The 20,030-nt window shown below is 45.0% G+C and overlaps 1 protein-coding gene across 2 annotated transcripts in view; it reads right to left on the bottom strand.

Moving 5' to 3' along the window:
• Positions 1-20,030, bottom strand: part of DYNC2H1 (dynein cytoplasmic 2 heavy chain 1) — a 537,791-nt gene that overhangs the window by 350,776 nt on the left and 166,985 nt on the right. For both annotated transcript variants that reach the window (XM_073558365.1, XM_073558366.1), the window contains exons 50-54: positions 19,912-20,020; positions 18,622-18,735; positions 15,453-15,595; positions 12,725-12,800; positions 12,462-12,616 (exon numbers count right to left, since the gene is read on the bottom strand). In XM_073558365.1, the coding sequence (XP_073414466.1) occupies positions 12,462-12,616; positions 12,725-12,800; positions 15,453-15,595; positions 18,622-18,735; positions 19,912-20,020 (597 nt within the window). The remainder of the gene's footprint in view (positions 1-12,461; positions 12,617-12,724; positions 12,801-15,452; positions 15,596-18,621; positions 18,736-19,911; positions 20,021-20,030) is intronic.

Genomic DNA, 20,030 nt, shown 5'->3' with positions numbered 1-20,030 from the left:
CGGGTTTTGTGTCTGTTATCCCCATGGTAGCCCTAACTGCCTTAACTAGTTTGTCCACTTGTTCTAGGCCCAGGCAGAAACGACTGGCGTCTTCCTCTGAAGAGGATGCTGACGAGGAAGTCGAGAGCTCTGTGGAATCTTCATTTCCTCAAGGGCCAGCTGAGGAGCCTGACCCTGAGAAACTTGCTCTCTTTCTTTTCCTAGATGACTCCCCCTGGGATAAGGACTTTAGGGCTTTAACTTCCGTCCTGATACTTTCCCTTAGACTCGTAGCGAAGTCAGGGGTTTCTTCCGCCACCGTCTGCCGTATACATGACTGGCACAGTTTTTTAGGGTAGGCGTCCGGCAAGGGGCATTTTCAAAGGGCGCACTCCCTGTTTTTTGCCTTGTCAGCGCACTTCTTCCCCTATAGGAGGAAAACATAAGGGGAACACTGCATCAGGGCACATTCACGAAGATCTCTTACCCCGAGCAGAGGGCATAGGTACCGGATCGGGGGGGGGGGGGGGGGGGGCGAGCTGGATCCCTCGGCCTGGAGGAACTTCGGTGGCCGGATTGTCCAGTTCGTTTTTTCTTTTGCTGGGAGCTGGTCTGGGACCTCTATGAGGTACGTTCCTGCTCTCGGTCCAGCTGGGTCACAGGAGCTTCTGGCTCGTCCATTGCTGCACATGAGCTAAAGCCACTCTGCAGCGTTTCTGTGCCCTTTTTTATACTCCCCCCGGAAATCCGGGTTAACAAGTGTCATTGCCAGGGACTAATTCCCCCGCCCCCTCCCCACGTCCATGGACTCTCCTCCCTGCGCTTCGTCTGCCCCGCCCCCGCCGCTATGTCGGCGACGCACAGGGGAGAAAAGCCGGCCGGCATCTGACTACCGGCCCCGCCCCCGACAGCCGCGTCACTTCCGGCATCCGTGAACGCGCGGGGGCGCGCAGGCCGAAAGCGACACAGCGCCGCCTGGCACGGCGCTCCCCGCACGCCACCGAGCCACAGCCGCCGGCCCTCGACCGTGACCGGACCTAGGGGAGACCGCACATCGGGGTCCGGGGGGGATCTATACTCACCTGCCGGCGCCGAACCCCGCTCCCACCTGCTCCGCACACTGTCGTGGAGCCCTGCCTGGGCCCACCGTGGCGCTTCCAGGGGACCCCGCACTGCCCGAGGTAGGAGACCCCCCGCTACCTGAGTCGGACAGCCGACCTGGGGATTCCATGATGATACGATCTGTAGGGAATCTTGTCTTCCAGGAACAGGAAACCAACTGATGCGTGGGAGAGGTGCCGCCCTTATGTATCTGTAGGATTTCCTGTTCCTGAAGGGCGGATCCCCTCTCTCAGGTGGTGCTGTAATGGATGACCGAATAAAGTCTGTTACAGAAGCATCAGGTGGAGATGGTCTTCTCTCTTCTTAAGAAAATGTTCTTTAAATGAGTATTCCCTCCTCCAAGATCATGTCCCAATATGTGGTAGGTGTAATAATATTAGCAAATACTTCAAATTAGCAATGTAGTATAGTTCTTCTGATTAGCTATGCCTCTTTGCTCATGTGCAGGCATTGCTAATCAGAAGAACTAGACTACATTTCTAGGTAGAGGTATTTGCTAATATTATTATAATTACACCTATTACATATTGGGATAGGATCTTGGAGATGGGAATACCCCTTTCATGCTGACAGCAATGTACAAACACAATTTATAAAGAAGAAATTCATCAATCAATCTTGAATCAGAAGACCAGAAAAATGGCCCAAAATAACATGGAGAGGCACATCCTTTAAGAAATTTGGTTCATTTTTTGGACTTTTCATTGACCCAAGAAATGGCATCTTTGCTAGTTGTTAGCCTCTGTATTGCCACAAGCAATTAGCGGCAGTTTTAGGCACTGCAGGAAATTCTTCATGCTCAGAATGGCCATGCCCCCTTTGATAAACACTTTCTAGAAAACGGACAGCAAAAAGAAAAAAATAAAAAAAAACAAAATAAAATAAAAAGCACATTTTAAGCTTGCACAAATACCTTTAAACCAAATTTAAGTGACTTTCTGCTGCCAGAAAATGAAAGATTTCCCACAATGTGGTCTCAGAAAATAAACCCTGTCCATATGCCCCAATTGGGACCTTTCTCTATGAGCCAGGAAGAGCATCTGTGTAAGCGTATGTGCACACAATGTTTATTTTTCAGGTGGATTCCACCCAGAACCTGCCTGAAAGTGCTGCAAAAGTGTCCCATTTAAAGGGAATATGTCAGCAAGTGTTTGCTATGTAATCCGAGGGCAGCATGAGGTCGGGTCTGAGACACAGATTTCAGTGATGTGTAACTTATTAGGCTGCTTCCATACAATTAATATTTTATCACCAGAAGATTACCACTGCCTGGATCACAGTGCACGTGAGCCCTGGTCTGACCATGCCCCCTCACCCTGAGCAGCTCACTGTCAATAGACAATGTACATAGCTGTAATGTGGGTGGAGTCAACTGTGGTGTGGGTGGGGTAAGCTGTGGTGTGGGCGGTCTTAGCTTTCTGAGCCCTGCTAAATCTAAAAACCGCTGCACCATTTAAACTAAGTGAGACATCGTTGGAATCAGGCTAATTTTTCCTACATTATGCTGCTCTCAGAAGACGTAGCAAAAACCTGCTGGCAGATTCCCTTTAAATGATTAACAGCAGCGTCACCTTCTTTAACAACCCATGTGATGATCACATGACCTTGAACTCACACAGGTCCTGTTAGGACACTGCAAGTGAAGATATGGTGGACCTTCTCCCTCCTGCTCTATGAAGGTCCATTAAAACCAGCCCATAACATAACTTTACCCTCTCCGTACATAACGATATACGAAAAGGATATACAGCTCTGGCAAAAATTATGAGGCCACTTCCAAATGTTCAGTTTGTCTGATTTTTCTCTTTATAGGTATATTTTTGAGTAAAATGAAAATTGTTCTTTTAGTCTACAAACGTCTGACAACATGTCTCCGGATTTACAAGCAAAAAAAAAAGTATTGTATTTTCTTTTCTGACAAAAAAAAAAATGGTAAAAAAAAAACCCAGTGCTTTCAGACCTGAAATAACGCAAAGAAAACAAGTTCATAATCATTTAGAAACAACAATACTAATTTTTTAACTCAGGAAGAGTACAGAAATCAATATTTTGTGGAATAACCATGATTTGTAATCACAGCTTTCATGTGTCTTGGCTGCTTTCCACCAGTCTTTCACACGGCTTCTGGCGCAAATATTTACCGTATTTTTCGCTTTATAAGACGCACTTTTGTTCCCCCAAATTTTGGGGGAAAGTAGGGGGTGCGTCTTATAATCCGAATATACGGGGGAGGGGGTGTATATATATATATGTACTGCAGGGTCCAGGGGAGGTGGGGGCAGCTTTGGAGCGGTGCTGTGAGCTGGTAAAAGCTGCCGAAGGGAGCCTTTGATCTCCTGCTCCCGCTCATATAATATGCACTGCCGCTGTCCATCACCATGGTGCTGAAACCGCACCACGGTGACTGGCTGGGGGAGCGGTGCATATTATAGCTGCCTGCGCCCTCCTTTGATAAGCAGTTCTTCTTTGTTTGACGACTTGTGACTATCCATCTTCCTCTTGATTACATTCCAGAGGTTTTCAATGGGGTTCAGGTCTGGAAATGGGCTGCCCATGACAGGGATTTAATGTGGTGGCCTCTTAGAATCATAGAATCATAGAATCGTAGAGTTGGAAGGGACCTCCTGGGCCATCTGGTCCAACCCCCTGCTAAAAGCAAGATTCGCTAAATCATCCCAGTCAGATGTCTGTCCAGCCTCTGTTTGAAGACTTCCATTGAAGGAGAACTCACCACTTCTCGTGGCAGCCTGTTCCACTCATTGATCACTCTAACTGTCAAAAAGTTTTTTCTAATATCTAATCTGTGTCTCCTCCCATTCAGTTTCATCCCATTGCTTCTAGTCTTTCCTTGTGCAAATGAGAATAAAGTTGATCCTTCTGCAATGTGACAGCCCTTTAGATATTTGTAGACAGCTATTAAGTCTCCTCTCAGTCTTCTCTTTTGCAAACTAAACATTCCCAAATCCTGCAACCTTTCCTCATAAGACAGGGTTTGCAGACCGGTCACCATTCTGGTCGCTCTTTTCTGAACTTGCTCCAGTTTGTTGATGTCTTTTTTAAAATGTGGTGCCCAAAACTGGACACAATATTCCAGATGAGGTCTGACCAAAGAGGAGTAGAGGGAAATAATGACTTCACGTGATCTAGACTGTATGCTTCTGTTAATACATCCTAGAATTGCATTTGCCTTTTTTGCTGCTGCATCACACTGTTGACTCATATTCAGTCTGTGATCTATTAGTATACCCAAGTCTTTTTCACATGTGCTGTCACTTAGCCCTATTCCTCCCATTCTATATATGCTTTTTCCATTTTTATTGCCCAGATGTAGTACTTTGCATTTCTCCCTGTTAAAAACCATTCTGTTTGTTGCTGCCCACTTCTCCAGTTTATTTAAATCTTTTTGAATCCTCTCTCTCTCTTCTCTAGTATTAGCTATCCCTCCTAGCTTTGTGTCATCAGCAAATTTAATCAGTTTACCCTCAATGCCTTCATCTAAATCGTTGATAAAGATGTTGAACAATACAGGGCCCAGGACAGAGCCCTGTGGTACCCCACTTGAGACATTCTTCCAACTGGATGTGCAGCCATTTACGACCACTCTTTGGGTCCGATCACTAAGCCAGTTATGAATCCACCTAACAGTTGCCTTGTCCATTCCATACTTAATCATTTTTTCAATAAGGATTGTATGAGAGACTTTGTCAAATGCTTTGCTGAAGTCAAGATATACTATATCTACAGCATTTCCTTGATCCACCCAATCAGTGATACCGTCATAGAAGGAAATTAAGTTAGTCTGACATGACTTATTAGTTACAAACCCATGCTGACTCTGTTTAATCACTTCATTCTTATCCAGGTATTGACATACATGTTGTTTAATAATTTGTTCAAAGATCTTTCCTGGTATAGAAGTCAGACTCACCGGCCTATAGTTACCTGGGTCCACCTTCTTCCCCTTTTTGAAGATAGGAACAACATTTGCTCTTCTCCAGTCTTCTGGCACTTCTCCTGTTCTCCAAGAATTTTCAAAGATTATAGAGAGGGGTTCAAAAATTTCTTCTGCTATCTCCTTCAGTACTCTGGGGTGTAATTCATCTGGACCTGGAGACTTGAATTCATTTAGGCTAGCTAAGTGTTTCCTCACTATCTTTCTGTTTATAGATATCCTGGATTCTTCTATTCCCTTAATAGGACAGTGAATAACAGTTGATGTTACATTTCCTTTCTGAGAGAAAACAGATGCAAAATAGGAATTTAAAAGTTCAGCCTTCTCAACATCCTGTCTTACCATTTCATCATTTTCATCCTGTAAAAATCCTATAGCATCTTTGACTTTTCTTTTACTTTTGACATATCCCCAAAATCCTTTATTATTGCTTTTGACATCTCTTGCAAGCCTCAATTCATTTTCAGCTTTAGCTAATCTGATTTGTGCCCTGCAGGTTCTGCAGACAGCATTATATTCTTCTTTAGATATGCCTCCCTCTTTCCATTTTATAAACATTTTTTTCTTCCTTTTTAGCATGTGCTTAAGTTCTGTGTTCATCCATCCTGGTTTCCTTAACTGCTTCCTATTCTTCCCTCTTTTCGGAATTGTTAACAACTGTGCTTTGAGAATTTCATTTTTCAAGATTTCCCATCCTTCCTGGACATTTTTGTCTTTAAGGATATCCAGCCATTGGATCCCTCCAATTCTCTTTCTGAATCCCTTAAAATCTGCCTTTCTGAAATCTAACCTTGACGTCTGAGTCTTCACAGGTCTTCCGCCTCTAGTTATCCAAAATTCTAAAATAGCATGGTCGCTACCTCCTAGGGTCCCAGCCACTTTTACCTCCTCAACCATTTCCTCCCTGTTTATAAGGATTAGATCCAAGGTAGCAGTTCCCCTTGTTTTCTCCCTTACCTTTTGGAAGATAAAGTTGTCAGCAAGAGAGGATAAGAATTTCCTTGACCTGTTAGTTTTGCCTGAGAGAGATTCCCAACAAATGTCTGGATAGTTGAAATCTCCCATGACAACTATGTCATATTTTTTGGAGAACTTGGCCATTTGATGCATAAAGAGTTCATCCATAGCTTCAGCTTGCACAGGCGGCCTGTAGTAAATGCCTACAATGGTGTCCTTTCCATTGTTCTGTCCTTGTATTCTTACCCAAACAGTTTCCACAGAACTCCCAGTCTCTGAAGCTTCAATCTCTGTGCAGATATACGCGTTTCTAACATACAATGCGACACCTCCTCCTCGTTTATCAAGTCTGTTTCTTGCAAATAAATTGTATCCTTCTAGTCTTGTATTCCAATCATATGTATTGTCCCACCAAGTTTCAGTGATTCCAATGACATCATATTTCTTTTCCTGTGTTAGTAGTTCCAATTCTCCTTGTTTGTTGCCCATGCTTTGTGCATTAGTATAGAAACATTTTAGTTTGTGATTGGTTTCTCTTTCTCCAATATTTTTATTAATTAGATTCTTTCGTCTTTGTTCTTCCTTTCCACTTCTAATAGCAGAGTTCTCAATAGCATTTGTCAGGTGTATGGCTTTTTCTGGTCTTTTGCTTCCCTTCCCATGTTGTTCTAGTTTAAAGCTCTCCTTACAAGTGTAGCAAGGCGACTTCCAAATACATGCTTACCAGTCTTCGTAAGGTGCACCCCATCTCTAGCAAGTAGTCCACCGTATAAGTAGTTCACTCCGTGATCCAGAAATCCAAATCGTTGCTGACGGCACCATCGACGTAGCCAGTTGTTCACCTGCAGAATCTTATTCCACCTCCTTGTTCCATGGCCATCCACTGGGAGGATGGAAGAGAAGACCACCTGCGCTCCCAGTTCTTTCACTTTCTTACCTAAGTCTTCAAAGTCTCTGCAGATGGTTTCCAGGTCGTTTCTTGCAGTGTCATTTGTCCCCACATGTAGTAGCAGGAATGGGTAGTCATCTGTAGGTCTGAAGAGTCCTGATATCCTGTCAGACACATCTTTAATTTTTGCACCTGGAAGACAACACATTTCTCTTGAAGTTATATCCGGTCTGCAGATAGCGGCCTCAGTTCCTCTCAACAGGGAATCCCCCATGACCACCACTCTCCGTTTCTTCTTCACAACATTTTTCTTTCTCCATCCAGGAGGACTCTGAAGGCGTACAAGGTTGCTGCTTGTTGGCAAAGTCTTATCCTGATGTATTTCTTCATTGTTTTCCTGCGTGAGAGCCTGGTACTGGTTTCTGAGCAGTATGGGTGCTGACTGCCTCCTGATCCTCCTGCTTCTCTGGGTCACATGTCTCCATTCCTCTGTTTCTTCAGGTGCACTTCGAATTTCTTCTCTTTCTGTAACATGAAGAGATAATTCTGCTCTGTCCAAGAACTCTTCACCTTCCTTAATGATCTTCAACGTAGCTAACCTCTCTTCGAGATTTTGCAACTTTTCCTCCAACAGGGACACAAGCTTGCATTTGTGGCATGTGAAGTTTGGCTTTTCCACTGGTAAGTCTGTGAACATGTAGCAAGAAATGCAGCTCACCAAATGGCTCCTGGCCTCTTCCATCTTGAGATTTCTTAAAAACGATGAAAGATGAGCCCAAATTCGCGCGCCGATAGGCGCGCGGTTTTTCCGATTTCCTCTTTTCAGCTGCAACGGCCAAAACCCAGTGATCGTTGAGCTCGCGGAGACTCTTCACTTATCCCAGAAGGCACTGGGAATATGCAAATGATCTCCTCAAGACTCTTCCCCTGGTTTTCCGATTTCCTCTTTTCAGCTGCAACGGCCAAAACCCAGTGATCGTTGAGCTCGCGGAGACTCTTCACTTATCCCAGAAGGCACTGGGAATATGCAAATGATCTCCTCAAGACTCTTCCCCTGGTTTTCCGATTTCCTCTTTTCAGCTGCAACGGCCAAAACCCAGTGATCGTTGAGCTCGCGGAGACTCTTCACTTATCCCAGAAGGCACTGGGAATATGCAAATGATCTCCTCAAGACTCTTCCCCTGGTTTTCCGATTTCCTCTTTTCAGCTGCAACGGCCAAAACCCAGTGATCGTTGAGCTCGCGGAGACTCTTCACTTATCCCAGAAGGCACTGGGAATATGCAAATGATCTCCTCAAGACTCTTCCCCTGGTTTTCCGATTTCCTCTTTTCAGCTGCAACGGCCAAAACCCAGTGATCGTTGAGCTCGCGGAGACTCTTCACTTATCCCAGAAGGCACTGGGAATATGCAAATGATCTCCTCAAGACTCTTCCCCTGGTTTTCCGATTTCCTCTTTTCAGCTGCAACGGCCAAAACCCAGTGATCGTTGAGCTCGCGGAGACTCTTCACTTATCCCAGAAGGCACTGGGAATATGCAAATGATCTCCTCAAGACTCTTCCCCTGGTTTTCCGATTTCCTCTTTTCAGCTGCAACGGCCAAAACCCAGTGATCGTTGAGCTCGCGGAGACTCTTCACTTATCCCAGAAGGCACTGGGAATATGCAAATGATCTCCTCAAGACTCTTCCCCTGGTTTTCCGATTTCCTCTTTTCAGCTGCAACGGCCAAAACCCAGTGATCGTTGAGCTCGCGGAGACTCTTCACTTATCCCAGAAGGCACTGGGAATATGCAAATGATCTCCTCAAGACTCTTCCCCTGGTTTTCCGATTTCCTCTTTTCAGCTGCAACGGCCAAAACCCAGTGATCGTTGAGCTCGCGGAGACTCTTCACTTATCCCAGAAGGCACTGGGAATATGCAAATGATCTCCTCAAGACTCTTCCCCTGGTTTTCCGATTTCCTCTTTTCAGCTGCAACGGCCAAAACCCAGTGATCGTTGAGCTCGCGGAGACTCTTCACTTATCCCAGAAGGCACTGGGAATATGCAAATGATCTCCTCAAGACTCTTCCCCTGGTTTTCCGATTTCCTCTTTTCAGCTGCAACGGCCAAAACCCAGTGATCGTTGAGCTCGCGGAGACTCTTCACTTATCCCAGAAGGCACTGGGAATATGCAAATGATCTCCTCAAGACTCTTCCCCTGGTTTTCCGATTTCCTCTTTTCAGCTGCAACGGCCAAAACCCAGTGATCGTTGAGCTCGCGGAGACTCTTCACTTATCCCAGAAGGCACTGGGAATATGCAAATGATCTCCTCAAGACTCTTCCCCTGGTTTTCCGATTTCCTCTTTTCAGCTGCAACGGCCAAAACCCAGTGATCGTTGAGCTCGCGGAGACTCTTCACTTATCCCAGAAGGCACTGGGAATATGCAAATGATCTCCTCAAGACTCTTCCCCTGGTTTTCCGATTTCCTCTTTTCAGCTGCAACGGCCAAAACCCAGTGATCGTTGAGCTCGCGGAGACTCTTCACTTATCCCAGAAGGCACTGGGAATATGCAAATGATCTCCTCAAGACTCTTCCCCTGGTTTTCCGATTTCCTCTTTTCAGCTGCAACGGCCAAAACCCAGTGATCGTTGAGCTCGCGGAGACTCTTCACTTATCCCAGAAGGCACTGGGAATATGCAAATGATCTCCTCAAGACTCTTCCCCTGGTTTTCCGATTTCCTCTTTTCAGCTGCAACGGCCAAAACCCAGTGATCGTTGAGCTCGCGGAGACTCTTCACTTATCCCAGAAGGCACTGGGAATATGCAAATGATCTCCTCAAGACTCTTCCCCTGGTTTTCCGATTTCCTCTTTTCAGCTGCAACGGCCAAAACCCAGTGATCGTTGAGCTCGCGGAGACTCTTCACTTATCCCAGAAGGCACTGGGAATATGCAAATGATCTCCTCAAGACTCTTCCCCTGGTTTTCCGATTTCCTCTTTTCAGCTGCAACGGCCAAAACCCAGTGATCGTTGAGCTCGCGGAGACTCTTCACTTATCCCAGAAGGCACTGGGAATATGCAAATGATCTCCTCAAGACTCTTCCCCTGGTTTTCCGATTTCCTCTTTTCAGCTGCAACGGCCAAAACCCAGTGATCGTTGAGCTCGCGGAGACTCTTCACTTATCCCAGAAGGCACTGGGAATATGCAAATGATCTCCTCAAGACTCTTCCCCTGGTTTTCCGATTTCCTCTTTTCAGCTGCAACGGCCAAAACCCAGTGATCGTTGAGCTCGCGGAGACTCTTCACTTATCCCAGAAGGCACTGGGAATATGCAAATGATCTCCTCAAGACTCTTCCCCTGGTTTTCCGATTTCCTCTTTTCAGCTGCAACGGCCAAAACCCAGTGATCGTTGAGCTCGCGGAGACTCTTCACTTATCCCAGAAGGCACTGGGAATATGCAAATGATCTCCTCAAGACTCTTCCCCTGGTTTTCCGATTTCCTCTTTTCAGCTGCAACGGCCAAAACCCAGTGATCGTTGAGCTCGCGGAGACTCTTCACTTATCCCAGAAGGCACTGGGAATATGCAAATGATCTCCTCAAGACTCTTCCCCTGGTTTTCCGATTTCCTCTTTTCAGCTGCAACGGCCAAAACCCAGTGATCGTTGAGCTCGCGGAGACTCTTCACTTATCCCAGAAGGCACTGGGAATATGCAAATGATCTCCTCAAGACTCTTCCCCTGGTTTTCCGATTTCCTCTTTTCAGCTGCAACGGCCAAAACCCAGTGATCGTTGAGCTCGCGGAGACTCTTCACTTATCCCAGAAGGCACTGGGAATATGCAAATGATCTCCTCAAGACTCTTCCCCTGGTTTTCCGATTTCCTCTTTTCAGCTGCAACGGCCAAAACCCAGTGATCGTTGAGCTCGCGGAGACTCTTCACTTATCCCAGAAGGCACTGGGAATATGCAAATGATCTCCTCAAGACTCTTCCCCTGGTTTTCCGATTTCCTCTTTTCAGCTGCAACGGCCAAAACCCAGTGATCGTTGAGCTCGCGGAGACTCTTCACTTATCCCAGAAGGCACTGGGAATATGCAAATGATCTCCTCAAGACTCTTCCCCTGGTTTTCCGATTTCCTCTTTTCAGCTGCAACGGCCAAAACCCAGTGATCGTTGAGCTCGCGGAGACTCTTCACTTATCCCAGAAGGCACTGGGAATATGCAAATGATCTCCTCAAGACTCTTCCCCTGGTTTTCCGATTTCCTCTTTTCAGCTGCAACGGCCAAAACCCAGTGATCGTTGAGCTCGCGGAGACTCTTCACTTATCCCAGAAGGCACTGGGAATATGCAAATGATCTCCTCAAGACTCTTCCCCTGGTTTTCCGATTTCCTCTTTTCAGCTGCAACGGCCAAAACCCAGTGATCGTTGAGCTCGCGGAGACTCTTCACTTATCCCAGAAGGCACTGGGAATATGCAAATGATCTCCTCAAGACTCTTCCCCTGGTTTTCCGATTTCCTCTTTTCAGCTGCAACGGCCAAAACCCAGTGATCGTTGAGCTCGCGGAGACTCTTCACTTATCCCAGAAGGCACTGGGAATATGCAAATGATCTCCTCAAGACTCTTCCCCTGGTTTTCCGATTTCCTCTTTTCAGCTGCAACGGCCAAAACCCAGTGATCGTTGAGCTCGCGGAGACTCTTCACTTATCCCAGAAGGCACTGGGAATATGCAAATGATCTCCTCAAGACTCTTCCCCTGGTTTTCCGATTTCCTCTTTTCAGCTGCAACGGCCAAAACCCAGTGATCGTTGAGCTCGCGGAGACTCTTCACTTATCCCAGAAGGCACTGGGAATATGCAAATGATCTCCTCAAGACTCTTCCCCTGGTTTTCCGATTTCCTCTTTTCAGCTGCAACGGCCAAAACCCAGTGATCGTTGAGCTCGCGGAGACTCTTCACTTATCCCAGAAGGCACTGGGAATATGCAAATGATCTCCTCAAGACTCTTCCCCTGGTTTTCCGATTTCCTCTTTTCAGCTGCAACGGCCAAAACCCAGTGATCGTTGAGCTCGCGGAGACTCTTCACTTATCCCAGAAGGCACTGGGAATATGCAAATGATCTCCTCAAGACTCTTCCCCTTCTTAATTTTTTCCAGAGCTGTATGTATGTATGTATATATATATTATATATATACACACACACATAAACATATATATATATATATATATATATATATATATATATATATATACGGCTATCTTGAGTAAAAAATAAAAAAAACTTATTTGCTCTTAGAAAAAAGGGGAAAAGGGGAAGAAATAATTAAAACGCCAAAAAAAAAAAAAAGAAGCTGCCCGGTCTGGTTCTTTTGCTATTCTTTTATCCTATTTTGTTACATATTACAATTAAAACAGTAATTAATAAAGTTGCATTGTGTGCCTGAAGCTCCAGAGTGCCCACCTCCTCACTCGCCTGTGCCTGACTGTAGACAGCTGCCTGCAGCAGGAGCCTCTCCCCTCAGCCCTGTCTCTACTAGGACAGGACATGGCTGAGCACTCCCGCAGTCCGTGCAGTACAGTACCTGTAGATGCTTCTGTTTCTTGGTAAGCTCAGCTTTTTTACTGCTGAACAATGAGCCGTACACCTGAAGGAAGGTCATGTATCGTCTTGGGGTGGCACCGTATGCCTTGCAGGAATCGTGGATTGTCAGAAATGACTTGTAGTAGTCAGACTCCCCTATGAAGACACAAAAGTGTGTAATATATGTCTGCACATACAATACTGATTATACATTGTTACTTCAATCTAAACAAATCAAAGGAAACATAAAGAAGAGAACTCTACCTGGAGACTTTCTGTGCTCCGAGTGCTGGCTCTTCTTGTCTTCTCGGGTTGTGTCTGAAAATAACATCTTAGGAATCTGAAGAAAGACGCTCACCCATTACTCAACAGACGAAAACTTATGTACAGTATATGACAGAACAATATACAATGTATCTAATCCTTGTAATCTGCCGTATACATCACTACTCTGCAAATCCATATACCCATCAATATACACTGCTGTGTCACATATATAAGCAAGCAACACAAGGAATACACAAAAATAAAAGGGGAGATACCAGTGTGAGACATGTAGATCAGAAGAGCAGACTGTCGGTCGTTACATGTCTCACACTGGTAATGCCCCTTTCATGAAAAATAAGCTCTGGAGGCAGATTCTAGGAGCGATCCATGTCCGGCCCACAGATTTTAAAGAAGCCCTTCTCCCATCAAAGTTTTTATCCTCTTAATATATTGCAGTCATTATAACGCAGCTTGCCGAACTTCTGGGTATATTAGTGCAGCGAGAGGCGTCCGAAGAAAGGAGACGGAGGAGAAAGTGCCTGCCTACTGCGTGCACACACGCCAGCCAGCATGATTTAGACAGTGCGCGCTCTAGGAAGTGAGCTCTGTCAATCAGAAGTGGAGTTAGGGCCCCAATACGCACCTGAGGAGGAGTAACGGTGCCACACACTCTTGGTCACAATAAAAATGCACAGAAGCCTCCTCATTTGCATATTTAAAATTATTTTCTCACGCACTTTCCCAGTAACCGGTACAGTGCTAGTATGGTTGTTACAGGGGGGCTAAGTCCCCTATATCAGTATATAGCCTTAAAATGCATTTTGGAGAGGACAAACTCCCTAGTCCAAATTCTGAATAACCGTATTAGAATGTTATATCCACAACAAAAGAATGCAAACATGGGAAGGAAACGACTAATGTCTCCATGCTGGTGTTATCCTTGGTTGGATCCAAGCCCAGGATATCAATGCTGCAAGGTAACAAAGCCAATCTCTGCCAGTCATGTGCCAATGCACATGATGTGCCACCCAGAATGCCACTTATGGCCGGATTGTGGATTGTCCTGATGAAGAAGCTGTATACTTCGAAACGCGTTGATGAATAAACCACCTGAAATTGGACTGGTATTTTTCATCTTTTCTGCTGCGGCATAACTCATTTGTTTCTCTAGTTTTATGCCTTTATCTCCTTGTAGGTCTGCAGCAGCCATAAGCCTCATCAGTGGTTGTGTGAGCACAACCCAGCCAGGTGAGCACAATCGTGCATTTCCTCCAACATTATTACCCAGATAAGACCCTATCTGCGCTTTGTCTTTTCTCCAGTTTCTCTCCCTTGGAAATTATGGATAGATAAACCAAAATATGCTTCATGTAATCTCCCATGTAGAGTTCACTTAACAGAACATTTCGCTTTAAAACTGAGTCATTAAAGGGATTTCTTTGATGTGCTAGTTCTGTACTGTTTGTCAGTTTTATTTCTTATTTCCCCTTGACATGGCTCACGTAATGGAGACTACATTTCCCATGATGTCTCTGGCTTTGAAAACAGGCAGTCTTCACAGTTAACATGCTCGGCTCTAAGAGCAGTCACTGATAGGTCAGTGAAAAAATTATTACTGACCCTTTACTTACACTGCAAGGTCTCAGTGTTTCATATATCATGTAAATTATGCAAATTGTCTCTTCAGAGAGGAAGAGGACTAGAACTCTAGTGCCACCTATTGGAGGTAGCAATCCTAAAAGTCAATGTTGACCCTTTAACGAGCCTAGTTACATGACTTAGGATAAAAGCCAAACCAGAATCTCCATTTGCAGACACTGTGTTTCGGGGTACTGCCCCTCATCAGTGCAAAGTCTGAGATCTGGTTTGGCTGTGAGAGAGGCGTCTGACCGATATCCAAGAAGTATCATTTCTCCTTGCGGAGAACGACATGCTAAGCATGTCGAGGTACATTGGTCTTGGTGCCTCCTATGTGATGTATACACATGTATACGCGGTCTATGCCCCGGAAGTGTGTCCTGCATGTGAAGACTTCCAGGGCATAGGCCGCGCTGAAAAATACTGGCGCATGTGCAGTACCGATTATATGCTTTGCCCAACTGTGGGTAAAGCATACTGCGCAAGCGCCGGAGGCATTTTCAATGCGCAAGCGCGGAAAACTACAGCATCTGTGATATTCACAGATGAAGATTACGTTCAGCAAGCCGAGGAGGGGAAGGGGGGTGAAGGCAAATAAGCCCCGCCCATCGGACCAGACCGTGCCGATTTCCATACATCTCCACCAAGATAACAAAGGGATTTATGCATCAAAGGTGCGGGGTCGGGGGGAATCAAAAGTCCTAATAGAATCCTTACGGGACGCACAAATGGGTGATATCTTTACATGATATCACTAAAAATGGGTGACAGATTCCCTTTAAAGTATTTGATAGGTTATGATGCAATCTAGTAGTTCACAGGAAGTAAAAAACTGTCATCTTGTCCACAAAAAATCATGTCCTAGACTGATTGTAACATGACACAGGTTCCTATAATGAAAGATAAAGAATATACAACTGCAAATGAGATGGGATGAAATGAATAAGACACCTAAAAAAAATGGTGATGGAATTATCATTACATATCTACAAAACCTTGTTAACCTTGGAAATACAAAAAACACATTGCATAGACACTACAGCAAAATATGGACTGACAGTGGTCCTGCATCCATCAGACGTTTTACCTTCTTCATGCTCCTGTCAGACCAGCCCTCCATCCACTGTACAGAGCAGTTCTTGTACAACGCTGGGTTACTCTCACAATATAGAGTGAAATTTGCATTTGTACAGTCCATGATGAGGACAACGTGCAGGTTCTGCAGGACTCCTGGAACGGGACAATATATTTATTTCTCATTTACTGCTATGAGATAGGATTCTTTTTTTCACCCCAAGATAAAACTGCACATAGGTTAAAAAAAAAAAAAAAAAAAAGCACCGCAAAAAGCCCATTGGCTTTAAAAAAAAAAAAAAGTCAATGCCCAGGGGTGGTAATTTTGATCATGTAGTCCCCCATTTACAGAAGTCGCCATTTCACTGGCAGATGAGCGCATACAATTTGATTAACTGTGCTCTATTCTCTAAATACCTAAACTGTATATGTATACTCTATACAGCAGTGATACAAATGTCATATACTGAATGGTCACATACAGCACAGCATGCTCAGGGTGAGGTAGTATATATTTGTATTGTATGTATTGTGGCTCACTCAGCTGTGCATGGAGGTAGACATGAGAACACTGTCTCTTTAAGATCTTCACTGCTTTATTATATACAGTGGGGAAAAAAAGTATTTAGTCAGTCAGCAATAGTGCAAGTTCCACCACTTAAAAAGATGAGAGGCGTCTGTAATTTACATCATAGGTAGACCTCAACTATGGGAGACAAACTGAGAAAAAAAAATCCAGAAAATCACATTGTCTGTTTTTTTTTCATTTTATTTGCATATTATGGTGGAAAATAAGTATTTGGTCAGAAACAAGCAATCAAGATTTCTGGCTCTCACAGACCTGTAACTTCTTCTTTAAGAGTCTCCTCTTTCCTCCACTCATTACCTGTAGTAATGGCACCTGTTTAAACTTGTTATCAGTATAAAAAGACACCTGTGCACACCCTCAAACAGTCTGACTCCAAACTCCACTATGGTGAAGACCAAAGAGCTGTCAAAGGACACCAGAAACAAAATTGTAGCCCTGCACCAGGCTGGGAAGACTGAATCTGCAATAGCCAACCAGCTTGGAGTGAAGAAATCAACTGTGGGAGCAATAATTAGAAAATGGAAGACATACAAGACCACTGATAATCTCCCTCGATCTGGTGCTCCATGCAAAATCCCACCCCGTGGGGTCAGAATGATCACAAGAACGGTGAGCAAAAATCCCAGAACCACGCGGGGGGACCTAGTGAATGAACTGCAGAGAGCTGGGACCAATGTAACAAGGCCTACCATAAGTAACACACTACGCCACCATGGACTCAGATCCTGCAGTGCCAGACGTGTCCCACTGCTTAAGCCTGTACATGTCCGGGCCCGTCTGAAGTTTGCTAGAGAGCATTTGGATGATCCAGAGGAGTTTTGGGAGAATGTCCTATGGTCTGATGAAACCAAACTGGAACTGTTTGGTAGAAACACAACTTGTCGTGTTTGGAGGAAAAAGAATACTGAGTTGCATCCATCAAACACCATACCTACTGTAAAGCATGGTGGTGGAAACATCATGCTTTGGGGCTGTTTCTCTGCAAAGGGGCCAGGACGACTGATCCGGGTACATGAAAGAATGAATGGGGCCATGTATCGTGAGATTTTGAGTGCAAACCTCCTTCCATCAGCAAGGGCATTGAAGATGAAACGTGGCTGGGTCTTTCAACATGACAATGATCCAAAGCACACCGCCAGGGCAACGAAGGAGTGGCTTCGTAAGAAGCATTTCAAGGTCCTGGAGTGGCCTAGCCAGTCTCCAGATCTCAACCCTATAGAAAACCTTTGGAGGGAGTTGAAAGTCCGTGTTGCCAAGCGAAAAGCCTAAAACATCACTGCTCTAGAGGAGATCTGCATGGAGGAATGGGCCAACATACCAACAACAGTGTGTGGCAACCTTGTGAAGACTTACAGAAAACGTTTGACCTCTATCATTGCCAACAAAGGATATATCACAAAGTATTGAGATGAAATTTTGTTTCTGACCAAATACTTATTTTCCACCATAATATGCAAATAAAATGAAAACAAAACAGACAATGTGATTTTCTGGATTTTTTTTCTCAGTTTGTCTCCCATAGTTGAGGTCTACCTATGATGTAAATTACAGACGCCTCTCATCTTTTTAAGTGGTGGAACTTGCACTATTGCTGACTGACTAAATACTTTTTTTCCCCACTGTATGTGGCATAAACCATGGTGACGTAAAAATAAACATGGCCCTTTGGTCGGAAAATAAAACAAAGTAGTAACACAAAGCACAGTCCTTGTTGTGGTAGCAGGGATCCGCCCGCTCAGGGTTAGCAAAACACACGGTTGAGGTTAGCAAACACTTCTCTGGAGTTAGCCTCTCCAGACACACTGAACACCGAATGCCTCAGGAGGCAGACTATTTAAACCACAGAGCACACTCTGGGGTGGAGATAAGGTGAACAACCTCCCACCCACTCTATGGATGTCCACAAAAACCCAGCCCTTAAAATGGCCGATTAACCTCTCTCAACACATAGTGTGCAGGGGGAAACTTCTGGGTTTCAAATCACTGATGTTAACAGCCTCAGTGAAATGTATTCCCCCTCCAGAACTTTACTAATGACTTTGCGACAATACGTATGTTCTAGCAATGTAGTTTCACCGGCCTGCATTTGTTCATTTATTTAATTTTTGTTGATTTTTTTTTTTGCAGTGTATGACCACTTCTCCCATCTATCCAAAGCAGTCTTTATTTAGAGCTGCCCTTTAAATGTATAGGCATAGGCACAGGAGAGGGAATTCTAATACCATAGGCTCATATCTAGATTATTTGCGTGGTCGCTGGCAGATGGGCGCACACTATTTGATCAAATTTGTTCACTTACACCTTAGTGCTCGGTTGTAAAAAATACAGAGAGTCATGATACATTAGCTGATCACAGGTCACATCGGAGATTGCAGTATGTATGGAACGTCACCTGTCAAGCAGGACACAGTAAAAGCGCATTGTAGTAAGACTAAAAATGGACCGAGGAACTTTCCCTGTGTGATATTTTTACCATGTGAGGCTTATACTGGGGTTTTACAAAAATGTGAACACTCAAAAGCATGCACCTTCTACAGACTGTAAAAAGTGTAATAATGGTGTTAAAGAAAGAGGAACAAATTACGGTACATACTAAAAGTAAAATAGGTTAACAATGGTCCTGTAAATCCATCTTCAGATGCCTGGTCCTTTAGGGGTGATAACAGCGGCTCCAGCTCCTCCATGGTATATAAGCCGGGGACCTCGCCTGCGGAGACAGCAATAATGCAAAGTATATAGCAATCATAGTCAACTGCACATTTCTATGCAACCACAAAAAAATTCATACCCACAGCCTACCACTTTCCCAAAGTAGGATGCAATAGTACACCCTACGTCAGATCCGCATGTATGGAGCGTCAATCACCGACAGAAACATTTAAATGGTGCGATTGCCAGTGTTTGCATGGACTGGCTTTTATTACCTCCCGTGACGAAATCACAGATTGACAATGGATCATCATGGCAGCTGAGCTGTCGTTAACATCTTAGTCCTCCTGAGGCCCCACCTGTGGCTGGGCTTCATAGGACATCATTTTCGCTATATGCTTTACAAGGTCCTCTAAGAAAATAAAACTGTCCGCAAAAGTGAACCACCCTTTTAAGTAGCCCATATAAACAAATACAAAACCCTACATTTTTTGTAAATGGTAATTCAACGCTGCCGCCCATTAGTATGCACCTGGCAGATGAGTGTACCTGACAACAGAGGAGCGTACCTGACGACAGAGGAGCGTACCTGACGACACAGGAGCGTACCTGACGACACAGGAGCGTACCTGACGACAGAGGAGCGTACCTGACGACAGAGGAGCGTACCTGATGACAGAGGAGCGTACCTCACAAAAGAGGAGCGTACCTCACAAAAGAGGAGCGTACCTCACGAAAGAGGAGCACACCTCACGAAAGAGGAGCACACCTGACGACAGTTGAACGTACCTCACGACAGATGAACGTACCTCACGACAGATGAACGTACCTCACGACAGAGGAGCACACCTGACGACAGAGGAGCGTACCTGACGACAGATGAGCGTACCTGACGACAGAGGAGCGTAACTGACCACAGAGGAATGTACCTGATCACAGATGAGCGTACCTGACGACAGAGGAGCGTACCTGACCACAGAGGAGCGTACCTGACCACAGAGGAGCGTACCTGACCACAGAGGAGCGTACCTGACCACAGAGGAATGTACCTGATCACAGATGAGCGTACCTGACAACAGATGAGCGTACCTGACAACAGATGAGCGTACCTGACAACAGATGAGCGTACCTGACAACAGATGAGCGTACCTGACGACAGATGAGCATACCTGACCACAGATGAGCATACCTGACCACAGATGAGCATACCTGACCACAGATGAGCATACTGTACCTGATGACAGCAGGCTGTTGATCATCTCTAGGAATGGTGGATGGACAAAGTGATAGTCCTCGAGCAGCAGAACTACTTGCTGTCCTTCGATGCCCGCCATCTGCATGACCTGGAGACAA

This window comes from Dendrobates tinctorius, unplaced genomic scaffold (assembly GCF_039654945.1).
Source record: "Dendrobates tinctorius isolate UK_male_01 unplaced genomic scaffold, ASM3965494v1 ptg000256l, whole genome shotgun sequence".
NCBI classification, from domain to species: domain Eukaryota; kingdom Metazoa; phylum Chordata; class Amphibia; order Anura; family Dendrobatidae; genus Dendrobates; species Dendrobates tinctorius.
This window is presented reverse-complemented; position numbering and strand designations above follow the sequence as displayed.